The sequence below is a fragment of the Strix uralensis genome, chromosome 8, assembly GCF_047716275.1.
Source record: "Strix uralensis isolate ZFMK-TIS-50842 chromosome 8, bStrUra1, whole genome shotgun sequence".
Taxonomy (NCBI): domain Eukaryota; kingdom Metazoa; phylum Chordata; class Aves; order Strigiformes; family Strigidae; genus Strix; species Strix uralensis.
Genome location: NC_133979.1, coordinates 5606948 through 5620478, shown reverse-complemented (window position 1 = coordinate 5620478; position 13531 = coordinate 5606948). Strand labels below are relative to the sequence as shown.

At 43.7% G+C, this 13531-nt stretch overlaps 1 protein-coding gene across 1 annotated transcript in view; it reads right to left on the bottom strand.

Moving 5' to 3' along the window:
- PLPP3 (phospholipid phosphatase 3) overlaps positions 1 to 13531 on the bottom strand; it is a 46141-nt gene that overhangs the window by 19962 nt on the left and 12648 nt on the right. The window contains exon 2 of the mRNA XM_074875956.1: positions 863 to 1020. Coding sequence (XP_074732057.1) covers positions 863 to 1020 — 158 coding nt within the window. The remainder of the gene's footprint in view (positions 1 to 862; positions 1021 to 13531) is intronic.

Below are 13531 nucleotides of genomic sequence, written 5' to 3'. Positions count from 1 at the left end.
ACCTGCACTGTGCTGGCAGCAGGTGAAAAGGAAAATGTAGGTACTTTTCATAGGGGAATTTCATCTTCACCTGGAAGCATTTGACCAACAACCAGGAGACAGCTCTTGCCTTCTGCCCCAGCACCACATACATGCTGGCATAAGGAGGCTCAGCTCCATGGGCTGAATTCAGCTTCTTGGCTGACATATAAAGCTCTCACCGTGCAATTGTTTCCTAGCACAGCTCTAGGAAAGCTGGCAGGAAAAGAGAAATGAGGAGGCATTGGCAAGGTGGTGCATTAACTACTTTTTACAGAGAGGACTGTGGGAATACACTCCCCATAGAAAGTTTTAATTGTCTTTTTAAAATGGCTGTAATATACAACTTCTTAAAAAGCTAATACTAACCTGTGAAACTTTTCCAGGCACCGGTTAGCTGAAAAGATGTTTTTTTTTTTTTTTTTTTTAAACCTTATAAAACAGGCAAATACCAAGAGTTATTTGAATAGGGACAAACCATGCCAAGTCCTTACTGACATACAAGTCTTCTTGCTTCTACTCTGAACTCTTACTGGAGGGTGAAAAAGCTCTTGTGGCGCTCACAGACTTGCCCAAACAGCTTTGGGCCTGTTTATGGACTTCAAGAGTAATCTCATTCCTCCCATTACAAGCTTTCATTTGCAAATTTACTGCTCCACACTTACACAGAAGTCCAATAATTCCAGAGGAGATGTGCACCTCAGTAGATAGCATGGACACTCTGGTAAGACTGCGTTAAATTCCCAATGCCAACAGGACATTGGTGCCATCGACTAAAGAGGTGACAAAAAGCCATTGGGAATGCCCAAGGGACAGGAGAGGAGGTTTTGGAGGTGGTACTCACAGCGAGGATAGCGATGAGGATGCCTGCAGCACACAGGACTGCATCGTTGATCGTCTCCATCGTCTTCAGTGGGTACCTGATGCTGTCATCGTCGCAGTAGAAGCCCCGCTGGTAGGGCTGGATTGTGCTCGTTTCAATGATGAGGAAGGGCAACCCAGCTAGAGAGAAGGGGAGACAACACCAAACCCATCAGCAATACAAGCAAACATAAGCAGCTCACCAAAAAAAAAAAAAAATTATTCAAAAAGACCCAACTAGAAAAATCACGCAGCACCATTCCTGATGCTTTTCTTTCCATATCGCTATCTTTTCAAGGGGAATGGCATTGGGATTTGTTTTTCCAAGTTGCTCTTGTGGGGAAAAAGCATCTCCTCTGTTATGGTTATCAGATGTCTGCACTGCCTGGTTTCAGTTAAGCCTTCTGCATTGCAAATATTAACTTACAGGAACGGACCCCTAAAGCAATCCCTCTGCAGAAAGCCATGAAAATGAATCTGGCACTTTTCTCCGGGGAGGGCCCAATGCTCTGCCGAGCGCCCCATGGCAGAGCAGCCCAGAGCTGTGCAAACAAACACTGGAAGATCGAGTATCAGCACAGCTTCTCCTACCTGCTCAGCCCAGCTACACTCCATCCCCATTACTTTTATGCCTTTAAAGCCTTCCTTGGCTCCCTCCTCCTCTGTTACAGGGTGTGTTTGTACCTACTAGTGCCATAAGACTATGTGCTTTGAGCAGCTGTGGGACACCCATCCTTGACCCATCCATGCAAGGGGAAGCCCAACCAGCCCATCCACAAGAGTTGCTGAACTCCCATCAGAGCCTGTTCACCTTCAAACACGTTAAAGCCATGTGAAATCTGTTTTTAAATCCTGTTTGTGAACCCTCTGTGCAGGAGACCTGCATCTGCGCAGCTTGGCTGGACCTTTGCACCAGGCATGGATGAGATATGCTCAAAACCATGGAGTGATGGGTTAGGACACACACAATGCAGGAGACACCTTGAAATTGATGCACATCTGTAACTCCATATTCTTCTAAGTCTTTCAGAGAAATACAGCATTGCCTCAAACCTGGAAGAAGACCCCTGGGGTATTTCCCAGCCACGATGCTACCTTGGGTAGGGCACCCTCCTTCCCTTTGCCTCAGTTTCCCTATCCATCTTCATTATTAAGCCCGTCACCAAGAGGAGCGGTACATCCCTACCAAAACAAGCCCCAAATTCCCTGAAACCTGTGTTCAGGATAAATCAGAAACCACAAGGTACAGGAAACCCTTGTCCTGCTTGCAGAGTGAAACCCAGATAAGGGGAAAACAAATGCACAGCGGTTAAAGCTGTCCTTGGGCCAAGACAACAGGTCTCACACCCAGATCCTATAGAAAGCACTAGGGAATATTTGTCAACCACTAACTTTCTTAAGAATCTGTGGGTTTATTTAGACAGCTAGAAGTCTATGACATCAGAGGGTTTTTTCTTCTAAAATTAAAAAAAATAAAAAAAAAGAAGTGCTGTTTGTTGGGTTTGACCTAAATTTGTCCACGGTACCTTTGTAATGATCACAGTCTGCTAGATGTGATTAGCAAGGGTACCATACAAGTTAAAAAATGTCATCAAAATAATGTTCCCCATCTCCATGTGAACCACTTTCTGTATTTCACTTTGCACAATCCATTTTGGCTCCTTTTCCTCTATGTTAATAGGTTTGTCTAATCCAGGATTAATAGCAGGTTTTGTTAGTCTTAAGAAAAAGGAAAATCTCCATCATCTGTGAGCAGGCACAACCACACACAGACCTGAAGCCTCTCAGGTACCCAAGAGTGGCCAGGGCCACTGCTTGGGACTCCTTTCAAATCCTGTCTAAAAACTCTGGAAATGGGTTAACTGCAAGTGCTGGGCCCCACGGTGCTTGGCAGAGCAGGACAATTTCCACAACACGTGTGAACTAGCGAGGAAAGGTTTCAGAACCGCCTGTCCCGCTCAGGTTTGGTAAATAAAATTGGACATCTCATGTGAATCCAGTTGATCTTCATTCCACTATTTAACTGTTTTGATGCCTAGCCAGCTTGGCCCCAAAACGTGCCTCTGATGCCAGCAATCCAATATTAATAGGCCACTTAAAAAATCCTTAAGTTTCCCAATGAAAAATTGCAGGAGAAGCGCTAATGTCGCTCGGTGCGATCCAATTTCACATGCACTTGAAGCAGCAGCGTAACAGTTGAACTCAGGGAGTAGACATGCCACGGTTACGTGGCTTATTGTTATTTCTCCAGTTCCTCTTGTTAATAGCTTTCACATGACAGGTCTGTAAAACACATGTTCCCACAGACAATAAAATACATCTGAAAGCTAAAACTGGCTTTAAAAAAAAAATAAAAAAGAAGACAATAGTGTTCCTATATATTATGTGAACCCAGGAATAATAAAGATTTGTTTTCCCTTCATTCATTGAACAGCATGGGGTAGTATTTCCGCGTTTCAATTATATGTACGCTTGCCACAGCTATAATAAGAGCATAACTGACCTATATGGTATACATTTTCTTAAAGTGCACATAGGCATAGTTTAGAAAATCCAATGGTTTTGTTTTCTCTCCTACAAACTTGTGGTTTAGCGGGATATTGCCAATCAAGTCTTGATGTTTTTCCAGCAAAACAGTAACCTCAGATTCCCTTTTTTTCCCCTCCCCCCCCCCCCCCCCCTTTTTTTTTTTAACATGAGAAACATAAACATACTCTCCATAGTTGAACGGATATTACTTAGAAGACATAACATGCCTTTGATTTTGAGGGCTGGGTGAGAGACTGCTCTTTCAGCCATAATTACCCAAGGAATAGAATACCCCAGCCCATGGAGAATGGTAAATTGTGCTCAAGATGTCTCTTCTTCCACAAGGTTATTTCTTGGAGGACGGGTTGTCTAAGTGACTGGGTCACCACCCACATTTTTTTTGGCAAGGGGGTTTCAGCACGAAGAAGCCTGTAGCAGTGCCAAAAGGCAGCCAGAGAATGGGTTTTGCAGAAAAACACTACAGAGGGAAGTCTGGAGGAAGACAGAAAATTAAAGAGATGCCTTTGAGATCCCTCAGCAAAACACCACAGAGATGTTATTCACACTAGATCTGCTAGAGGCAAAGGTATCCAGAAGTGGGGCTACAGCCCACACACCCTTGGAAATAGAAGACAAGCAGCATAGGGTTGTACCATGAAGATGGTACATCTGGCCTCATCTCCTCTTCTGCCCCAGCCTACCTCTCTGATTGTGTGTTTTTAATTGGAAATTCAGATTATGCATCCCTGGCCGCAGTGATTTGCATCTACAAATTTAACTGCTGAATCCCAAAGGTGCTAAGTTTTCAAATGCCACCACTTCTCATCCCTACTCACAGTACAAAACTATTGAGAATACAAGAGGTACATTTCAGAAAATGGTAACAAATGGTGACTTGCATCAAAGTGAGCAATACAGTACATCACAGGCAAAAAATTACACTGACTTTGGGGATGGTCACTCTTTTCCAAAAGTGGTCCTATTTGGCCATTCTGTCTGTGGCTACAACTCACCTACATGTACAGACCTACTGCAAAATCTTTAGTAATGCTGTAGAAGGGCCTCACATCCTCCATAATACTGGTATCTCCATGCTGAGATATTACATAGCAGCGCGTGGACCATACCCCAAGGCATGGAGGCAACCCTGGCACACCCATATAGGACTGTGCAACCAGAGAATACTGTTATCCCCATCTCACAGAGGAAACTAAAGCACAGAACAAAGGGATTTTCTTATTCCAATGCAAAAAAAAGGCAAATGGAGCTGAGATTGCCTTCTGAATTGTAACATACTTCACAAGGTGAAGGAAAGTTTTTTCTCCTTATATAAAGGGGATTTTTTGCTTTAATAACAGAACAAGGAAATCCCAACCACATGCTTTTATCTAACTATGCTGTAGGAGATCAAACAGGGCTCCAAACCATGAGCATAATAGAAATCTCTTGGGGACTGATCCTGCCCCATCCAAATGGGCTCAGCCCCGCTCTGAGCAGCGGAGAGCAGGTGTGGACACTAACGAATTGTGCGAGTCACAGCAGGATGCCATGGGGCTGGACATTGAAAAATGATGTTGCTTTTCTTGGGAGGAAGTCCAAATGACTTGGTGACCTCTAACTGCTGGTGTCCTACGCCAAGATATTTCAGTGCAGGGTTTAAATTTATTTGTCTTTCCATTTAATAAAGCCAATCAACTTTGGAAATCTAGCACCAAGGAAAAAACATTCTTTTCTTTGGTCAGCACCTTTATTAAGAGGCAATTAATAGGCAATAATCCTGAGAAGGCTGGCAGCATGAAAGCTAAAACCCCACCACCAAGCCTAAACAAAAACCCTTGCAAAATCCCCATGTACTCTCTGACCAGCTTGAAATGTGCATAAAAATCAAAGGCACAAGAAAAAAGGGCTCTGTGTTGGGTACAGCACTTTGAATCTCAGTCTTTGAAAAGTTAATGCTTGTGCAGATTTAATGGAGAAAAAAATTTAAAGAAGGGGATAAGCTTTCGTTGGCCAACCATTGGAAAAGCAGAGGGAACAGGAGAGGCATTTCTGCAGTGACCCACCCATGCAGCTCATCTTCCCAGCCCAACCTTCACCTTTGCACTAAATTAAACACCATGACGGTCTTTTTTTTTTTTTTTTAAATGTTTGGTTTTGATGGAGGTTGGCTTTTTTCCACTAGATCTTCTTTCAACCCTGCAGGTCAGTGGGATGTTGCTGGCTATCTCAACAAAGCAATGGTAATTTCTAACAAGCACTCTGATGTGTTTGGCTGCTAGTGTCCAGGCCCTGGGCATGTTTTTAAGGTTTCGGTAGATTAGACATCTAGTTTAATAAGTGAAAAAGACCATTAAATAATTTGGCAGGGCTGAGCAGGGTATCCAGATCCTCATTGAAGACACACTCTGTAAATATTTGGGTACCTACAAGAGACAGGCTTTCTATTTGAAGTACTTAGTGGCTGATATTGGGTACATATAAACCTTATTTAGTTTACAATATTTGTACGTATTTTAAAATGCATAAAAACTAGATAAACCTATGGCAGGCTTTTACTGAGGCCTTAAAAGTTGGCTTCCCCAACTTTTAGAGAAGAATTACAGCACTGCAGACCAGTCTTGGCAGCTGCTGCAAGAGTGAACAACTCTTGAAGCCAGTTAACATTATATATGTATATCTATCTATCTATATGTACACACATACATACACACACACACACACACACACAGATAAACACAAAGAATAGAAGTATTCCCACATTTCCATCGTATCAGGCATATGCTGCCAATCACAATAGGGACTGATTCTGCACCAGCACCAACAAAATAGGTGGCTGAAGGGAGCAGTAGGAGCTTGATCAACTAAAAATAATCTCAAGGGACGTGATCTATAGCCCAGTAGCAGCCAAAAGAAGGATCCCACTGCAGACTGGATTGGGCCATTATGTTGAGATTTTTAAAGGTCTTGAAAACATCTGTGATACACCCCCTTCCCAGTGGTTTTTGACTGAATCTGGATACTTGAGGCCCACGTATTCACAGGAGACAAGTAGGTTAACATCAGAAAAACAGAGTACCAACAACTCTGTTATTTTATTACCTGCTCAGTCTTAATTGTTCTTCACCTTGGTTCCAGCAGTCCAGAAGACTGCTCTGTGCATCTGCCTATATTTTGGAAACACATCTAATATCTTTGTTTGCAAAACAGATTCTCATTCAACTCTATTACAGTTCCACTACTCTCAGCTACACAGACACATGAGGATAGAAAATTTTCCAAACACACAAACAAACCCTAGACTTTACTGTAGAACAGGTACCTGCTTTAGAGTACTAAAGAACCTATAAACAAGGATCAGCATATATTGCATTTCTCCGATTTGACCCGTTCGGAAAAGTCCTAGGACACAATGGATTGATTGCCACAAAAAACCAAGATATTAGTTCATTTTCTACTTGCTGTAGGTTCTCCTATGTAACTCAGGCTAACCTTTGCGGTTGCCCATGTCAATCTGTCTGGTGTCCTTCCTATCAAGAGGGTGACATTTCCGTCCACTTTATTATTAGCTGTATTTCAATCAAATCATAGGAACTTCAATGTAAACCCTTTTTAGGTCCATCAGCTGCTACAGAGTCCAGAAGACTTCCTAGTGGGCAGACACAGGTTCATTTTGACCTAAACGATGATATTTTCTGGGTTCTTAGTTTTTTGGAGTTTTCTTTTGTTTTATTTTTTTAATAAGAACTGGTTATTCAGGAATGCTGGGCAAAATGCTTTCTCATGCCTGCTAGTGCAATAGCAAACAAGAAGAAAACAAAGAATATTCATTTTCTATATGGACAACCCTATAACATTGATGACTCCAAGTTGCCTCTAAAAGAAACCAATGGTGGTGGCAGGAATGACAGGTCTATCTACCTGCTGCCCAAACCCATCATGCAGAGACTTACCCATCCTTTGCAGTAAATACAGCCCTGTGCAGCCTGGAGCATGCTTATTGACCCAACCATCCTGGGAGAATATAATTATAGAAAGGTTCTTGGTCACAGATACTTTAAACCAAATGTCAAATTATTCTCACGCACTGCAAATTCCTCTGGATTCGAAACCTCGCTAGAATGGCTTCCTGATGCGGCTGGAGCACAACGTGCCAGCCCCACACTCCAAGAGCTCCAGATGAACAGGAGTGCTGCCATTGGTTTTGCTGGGAGAAATACAGCTTTTAGAGAGTAGCAGCCACCCATTTCCAGAGGTAAACACCACATACAAAGGAAGAAAGAGTAGAAGGGAATTCTAAGAAGTGTGTTAAGTTGTTCCTCCTGGGAGTTTGGCATGAGCTGATGTATTAAAAGAGCTTTATATTAAAGTGCATGTGTATTTTAATACCTAAAAAATGCATTAATAAGAACCAAAGGTCTTATCCAAGCCACAGTATCTAGATGCATATAAAATTCTGCATCTGTGGGGTAAACCAGATTTAAGCCAGACTGGCCAACCAGCAAAAGTTGGAAGGGGTGAATATAAGAGACATTATCAATGGGAATCCAGACCCAGCTCCAGTCAAACATGATGGAGACAAAGCCATCATTTCACATTGTCTACAGCAAGGAATAAAATGCGATACACCGTGAAAACCCCAACGTGTCAGCATCTTTTGAGGCACCTCTATACATCCAAGCGCTTTGGAAGGTCTCGCAGATATGACAAGTCTGACCTAGGATGACCCAGCTTGAATAGAGGGAGAAAAAAAAAAGAAATTAAAAATGTGTCTGTGAACTCTGCAATACTAAGGGCAAACAGATCGTGTGAAAAATACACTGCGGCGACTATTATGTTTTCAATTACAAATGAAGCGAACACGGTTTACTTTGCCGGTCAGAGGGGTTTGGAACGAGCCCTGCCTCACCACGACTCCTCCAGGCTCTGCCTTCGAGGAAGAGCTCGGACCACTGTCCAGCCCTAGCAACACTTGCGCTGTGGGAAAGGGGCACAATACCCCATTTCTTTGAGGGAAATCTAGGAGCTTTCCCCCCAAACCGATTTAAGGGTGAGCGGGGCTGCTGCTCCTTATCATCTTTGTCATCCCACTGGCACACACTGGCTGCAAGAACTGTAATATTTCCCCATACAACAACAAATCTGCTCCACTCCATCAACCTCTATTCAAGAGGAAAGTTTTGTGGGCTGTAGGTGTTGTTTTAATATATAAAATCTCAAGCAGAGACTCCTTATCTCAGCTTACTGCCTCCGAACACCACCACATATAAGCCCTGTCTCCTTCTCTTTGCACAGCCACGCCGAACCTTAACAAGTGGAAATATATAACGGCAGCCAATGTGATGCAGTCGACAAAATTATCTCAATTATTTTTAAATCCATAAAGGTGCAAAGCTTTCAAAGCAAAAATAAAGCCAGTTCACCTGGTCAACATCAGGTCCCTTAAAAAAATTCATCTGCTGAACTTTCCAAGCTTCCTCTCCCCCTTCCCGGAGCGTCCCGGCCAGGCACTACAGCTGTAATTAAGCACGTTTTGGGGAGCAACTGCCCCTGTGCAGGAGGCAGCAGAGTCCACGGCCGCAGCGCTGAAGCCTGCCGCAAGTAGCTTTCTGACCCAGTTCTGTCAATGTACCTATTGTAAATGCAAAATCCTTCCTTGGATTTGAAGCAGCAGCCACCTGCATAAATAAGGCCAGGTTATAACTCTGTAACCAAATACAAGCACTGAAAGCTTAAAAAGTTTGTAGTCCAAAAGGCACTTCTGACCTCTTCCTAAAAGTTCACTAATCACTTTTAATTCATAATTTATTTCCTCTTAATATACTTGCTTTATAATACCCCCCTTTTTTTCCCCCTCCCTCTCCTCCTTTCTTTTTTCTGGAAGTTCCCCAGGAGAAAATGGTATTACACAACTCCCTTGATTAACTGGAAATGAAACTTTTCCCTCTCGGTAGTCAAGATTTGGTAGAGTTTCCAGGATATAACGCACGGTACACAGTGCTGAAAGAAAGGCAAAAAAACATGAACATGGGTGGAAATGATCCAAAGGCCCTTCAAGCCATGGGGGTTTGATCTCAGTGTTTCCTAGAGCAGAGCTCAGTAAGGCTTTGCCTATTTACCAATGGGTTAAAAAGGTGTAAGATTATCTCTTTTCTCCCTCCTCTGTATTTTGACTGCAGTTACCACATAGCAGTTACTACACAGCATAGAACCCTAATGTATAACAATACATGACATAACTGAGATTGCACTGGTACCCAGGTAATATTAAAAAAAAAAACCCATGCTCCTAATTAAAAGAGCTTTGTATTATGGGGTGGGCAGATGTGTGACAGCTGCTGCCTTGGCCATGCTGCCGTTGCACTTTCTGTACAAGTTTGAGTTACTTTGGTGGAAAGTAGCTGAGAATAGGATACTTTGGTGGCAAGCATCACCTGCAGTGACAGAGGTGTCCACCTAAACGGAGATTTTTGGGGACAGCCCAGTTCTGTGCTGGACACCACCTGGGTGTACTTCTGGGTGCCTTTTATCCCGCTAAGAAACTGCATATTCTGCAAATCCAGATGATGTAGCAGTGTCATGGCAACACCTAAAATTTCACCACTCTCTTCTGCAAGCACTGGCACAAAGGCCAGCCACGGTGGGCACATCCACCTTGTCACACCCAGCGTCACAAGAGCCCCTTTCCCACGCACAGCCCAAACCTCCCTGCCATGGCTGTGTTTGCAGCCAGGTGACATTTCATAGCCCTGTTTCCTTAGGGGACAGTATAAATCAAGCCGCATCCAAACAGTACAGGCAATGGCCAAGTCTCTATTCACACTGACTCAAGGGACACAACATGCACCGTGCTTTTTAAAACCAAAAATGGATAACTCCCATTTTCCCTTTCCAGCCCCCCTGTAACAATGCTGTGCCCTGCTGTCAAGAAACATGTGAATAAATTGGGAAAAAAAGGTTAAAGAAGCCCAAGGGAATAGCAGTCCCTTTTTCTTTATTGCAGTTAATTTTGACAAAGGCTCTTCTGTTTCCCCCTTTTTTTTTTTTTTTTGTTTGGTTTTTTTGGTTTGGGGTTTTTTTTTTTTTTCTAGAAGGGCTTCATGCCAAGTTGCATTATTCCTCTTCACCATGGTACTGCCATGAAACTCGCCTGGTATGTTTGTCTGAAAATCGCAGGTTTTCATGGAAATTGTTTTTATCTCAACAACTCCCTTTGTCACCTCAGACATGAAAAGAGGAGGTGAAGGGCTCGGACTCAAATCCGATCCCAGCAACAAAGCATCCGCAAAAAAGCGCCACAACCTTCCAAATCCAGCATCATGAAAACCTGCCCTCCCAACGGGGCAGAAACACTCCAAAAAACCTTTTACTACCTCCCTCGTAACACACCGATGCAACCACAGACACGTGCAACATGCTGCAACCCACTTCGCACAGCCTCCGTTTTAAACACTTTGAGGCTTGGGAAAAAGCCCATACCATCGGTGGGGTTGTTTTGAAGGATTTTTAAATGGAAATAGTTTCTTTTCTTGCAGCCCACCGTGGCAACCGGAGCCCGCTGGCTCCTGTCAGCGAGGCAGGAGCTCAGCAGCTCGTAGGGGGTGTCCTCTATTTCCAGCCTATTTACTGTTCTGTTGAGAAAGGCGCCTATAGATGCTCTAGTTCTCAGATGGGAGTTTGGAGGGACTTGGTTATTCAACAAACCAACCCTTTCTAAACGCTGTCAAAGGAGTGATTTGATGCCTTTCAGTGCTTACTATACAAAATGCTGAAAGACCAGCGAACTTCAAAAGCCGCAGAAGCGGAGCTGGAGTTTGGCAGGAGTTCATTAGCTGCCTGTGTCCTTCTGTGTGTGGCTTGTAATTACATGCAGACCTGATGCCAAATCCTCATCTACCGAGGGGTACTAATTAACGTGCTATTGGATGATTCACAGGTAGCTAATGTCGAGATTTATACAACTGGTGTGCCAAATATCCCATGCTTTATTATTTTTTTTTTAAACTGGCCTTTTTTCCCTCTTTTTAAGTTATTGTACAAGTGAGGTTTTGGCAGCAAAATTGGGATTGTCCAGCCTGTTCCCTAGGCCACACACTGGTGGGCCTGATTCTGCTGTCACTGTGCACCAGCATCTGCAGGGACACATGAATCCCTTGGTGCATGGGCCAAGGGCTTGCAAGTTGAACCACCTACTGTATTTTCACTTCATATAAAGCATACTTTTCTGCTCCAAGAAGAAAAATTCTAAAGTTGAGGTACAATTTCAATTCCATACTTGTTGTTCCTGCTGCTTCTACCCTTATTCCTATAGGCAGTAAAACAATAAAGCAGGAGATTTAACAGCATCTGGAGAAGCTGAGGAAGCAGGTACCTAAAAATTATAATTCACCTTTGCGGGGGTAAATGTATACAAAGCTGCATCTCCTGCAGGAAACTATAACAGTTATTAGATCTTTAGACCAAAAACAACAACAAAAAAAAGTGCCCTTCTTTTCTTACTTGAGATCTGCATCCCTTTGCAGCCAGCTGGCTCCCAATGCAGCCCTTGGCAATTAAAACCTTGGGAAGTCAAACACAACAGCACGGAAATGAGCCTCTTGTTTTCCTGCTTTTTCATTCTTGTCTTGTGTTTGATCCCCAAACAGATTTCTGAAGCTACAGGGAAACCATGGGCCCAGTGGAGCATCTTGGCACTGACTTGGAGCAGATCTCCAAGCACACTGGTTTGCCACCACTGTTGGTTTTCCCATGGAGATCAGGAGACTTAGTCATCGTTTCCTTCTTTTGTTTTACTTTCTACTTTGCAAAAGCCAAAGTGAGTCCACTGAACTCCTCCCCACAGTCTGCAGCACCTCGGTGGCCTCCTGTCCCCAGAGCCACCATGAAACAAGTGGCACATGAGATGGGTATGATTTCAGCTTTACTGGAGGCTTGATGCTCGCGGGCAGAAACAAGACTGGATACAGGAGCCACAAGAGGGAATTTGCAGAAGTGGTCAGCCTTGATGTAACACTGCTCCCAAAGGTACCAGCCACAGGACAACTATGCATTCAAAAATCATGGCTTTGGAAGAATTATGGATATACTATAACACCCAGAGACCCTCATTAGCAGTAATTTGATAGCTTTTGCCCTTCTTCCTTTACCTTTGTCATACAGCTTTCCCTAACAGACAGTTTCTCTCTTAATTTTCTTGACAGTTGTTCAGCATGCAGACACCGATGTCTTCCACTCCACCCTCTAGACACTCCCATTTCCATACATTTTCCTCTTTTACAGGAGAAGTAGTTTCTCCATCACACTTCTTGCTCCCATATCATCGCAAAATGCATTCAGCCCTGCAGGATAACTCAATGCCAAAAGGGCTGTGAGCACAACCCAGTGCTCATACCACTTTACCCTTCTAATAAACCTTTCACTGCATTTGACATGATACAGGTCTTGTCCACCCATGAAAGCTTTCTTGCTTATCAGGAGAAATTTTAATCAACTAGAAGGGAAAACACGGCCTGACATTTTATTGCTTCCTTGTGCTTTGCTTTTAGATGTTACAGTTTTCTCCAATTTGTACTCTTGCTAATCTCTTTAACCAGGGATCGGTAGAAAGCCTCAAGTCTCATGCCCAGCAGCTTCCCCAAGATAATTTGGAGGCAGGGTAGTAGGCAGAGGAGTGTGGGGGCAGCAGGGCCAGGGTGGGTGCTCATGGTGGAGTGGGAGAAGGCGGCACTAGGCAACCAGCTCTCACATTCACTTCAGGTTCTGGGACATGGTTTTGTCCTGGCCACAATTACAAAACAACAAACAACGTCTGTGGGGAAGGGTCATAATAAGTTCAGCTTTCCTCTATTAAAACCATCTGGTGCCTATAAAAAAACCCAACTGGTTGGTTGGGATGGTTGGTAGCACCTCCTCCCTGCTCAGCTCTTCCTGGCATTTCTCGAGACTGTGGTGGAACTCGGAGGTGCCATCATGATGGACAGGGCTGCCATGGGAACAGGAGCCCAGTGGACATACACCCCGCTTTGCATCCCTCCTGCTGTGAAGAAGATGCCCCAGCAGCCAACTCATTTCACTTCTCCTTATCTGAGCCAGACCCTTCTTTATGAGGTGCTTTGTCCCCTCAGCA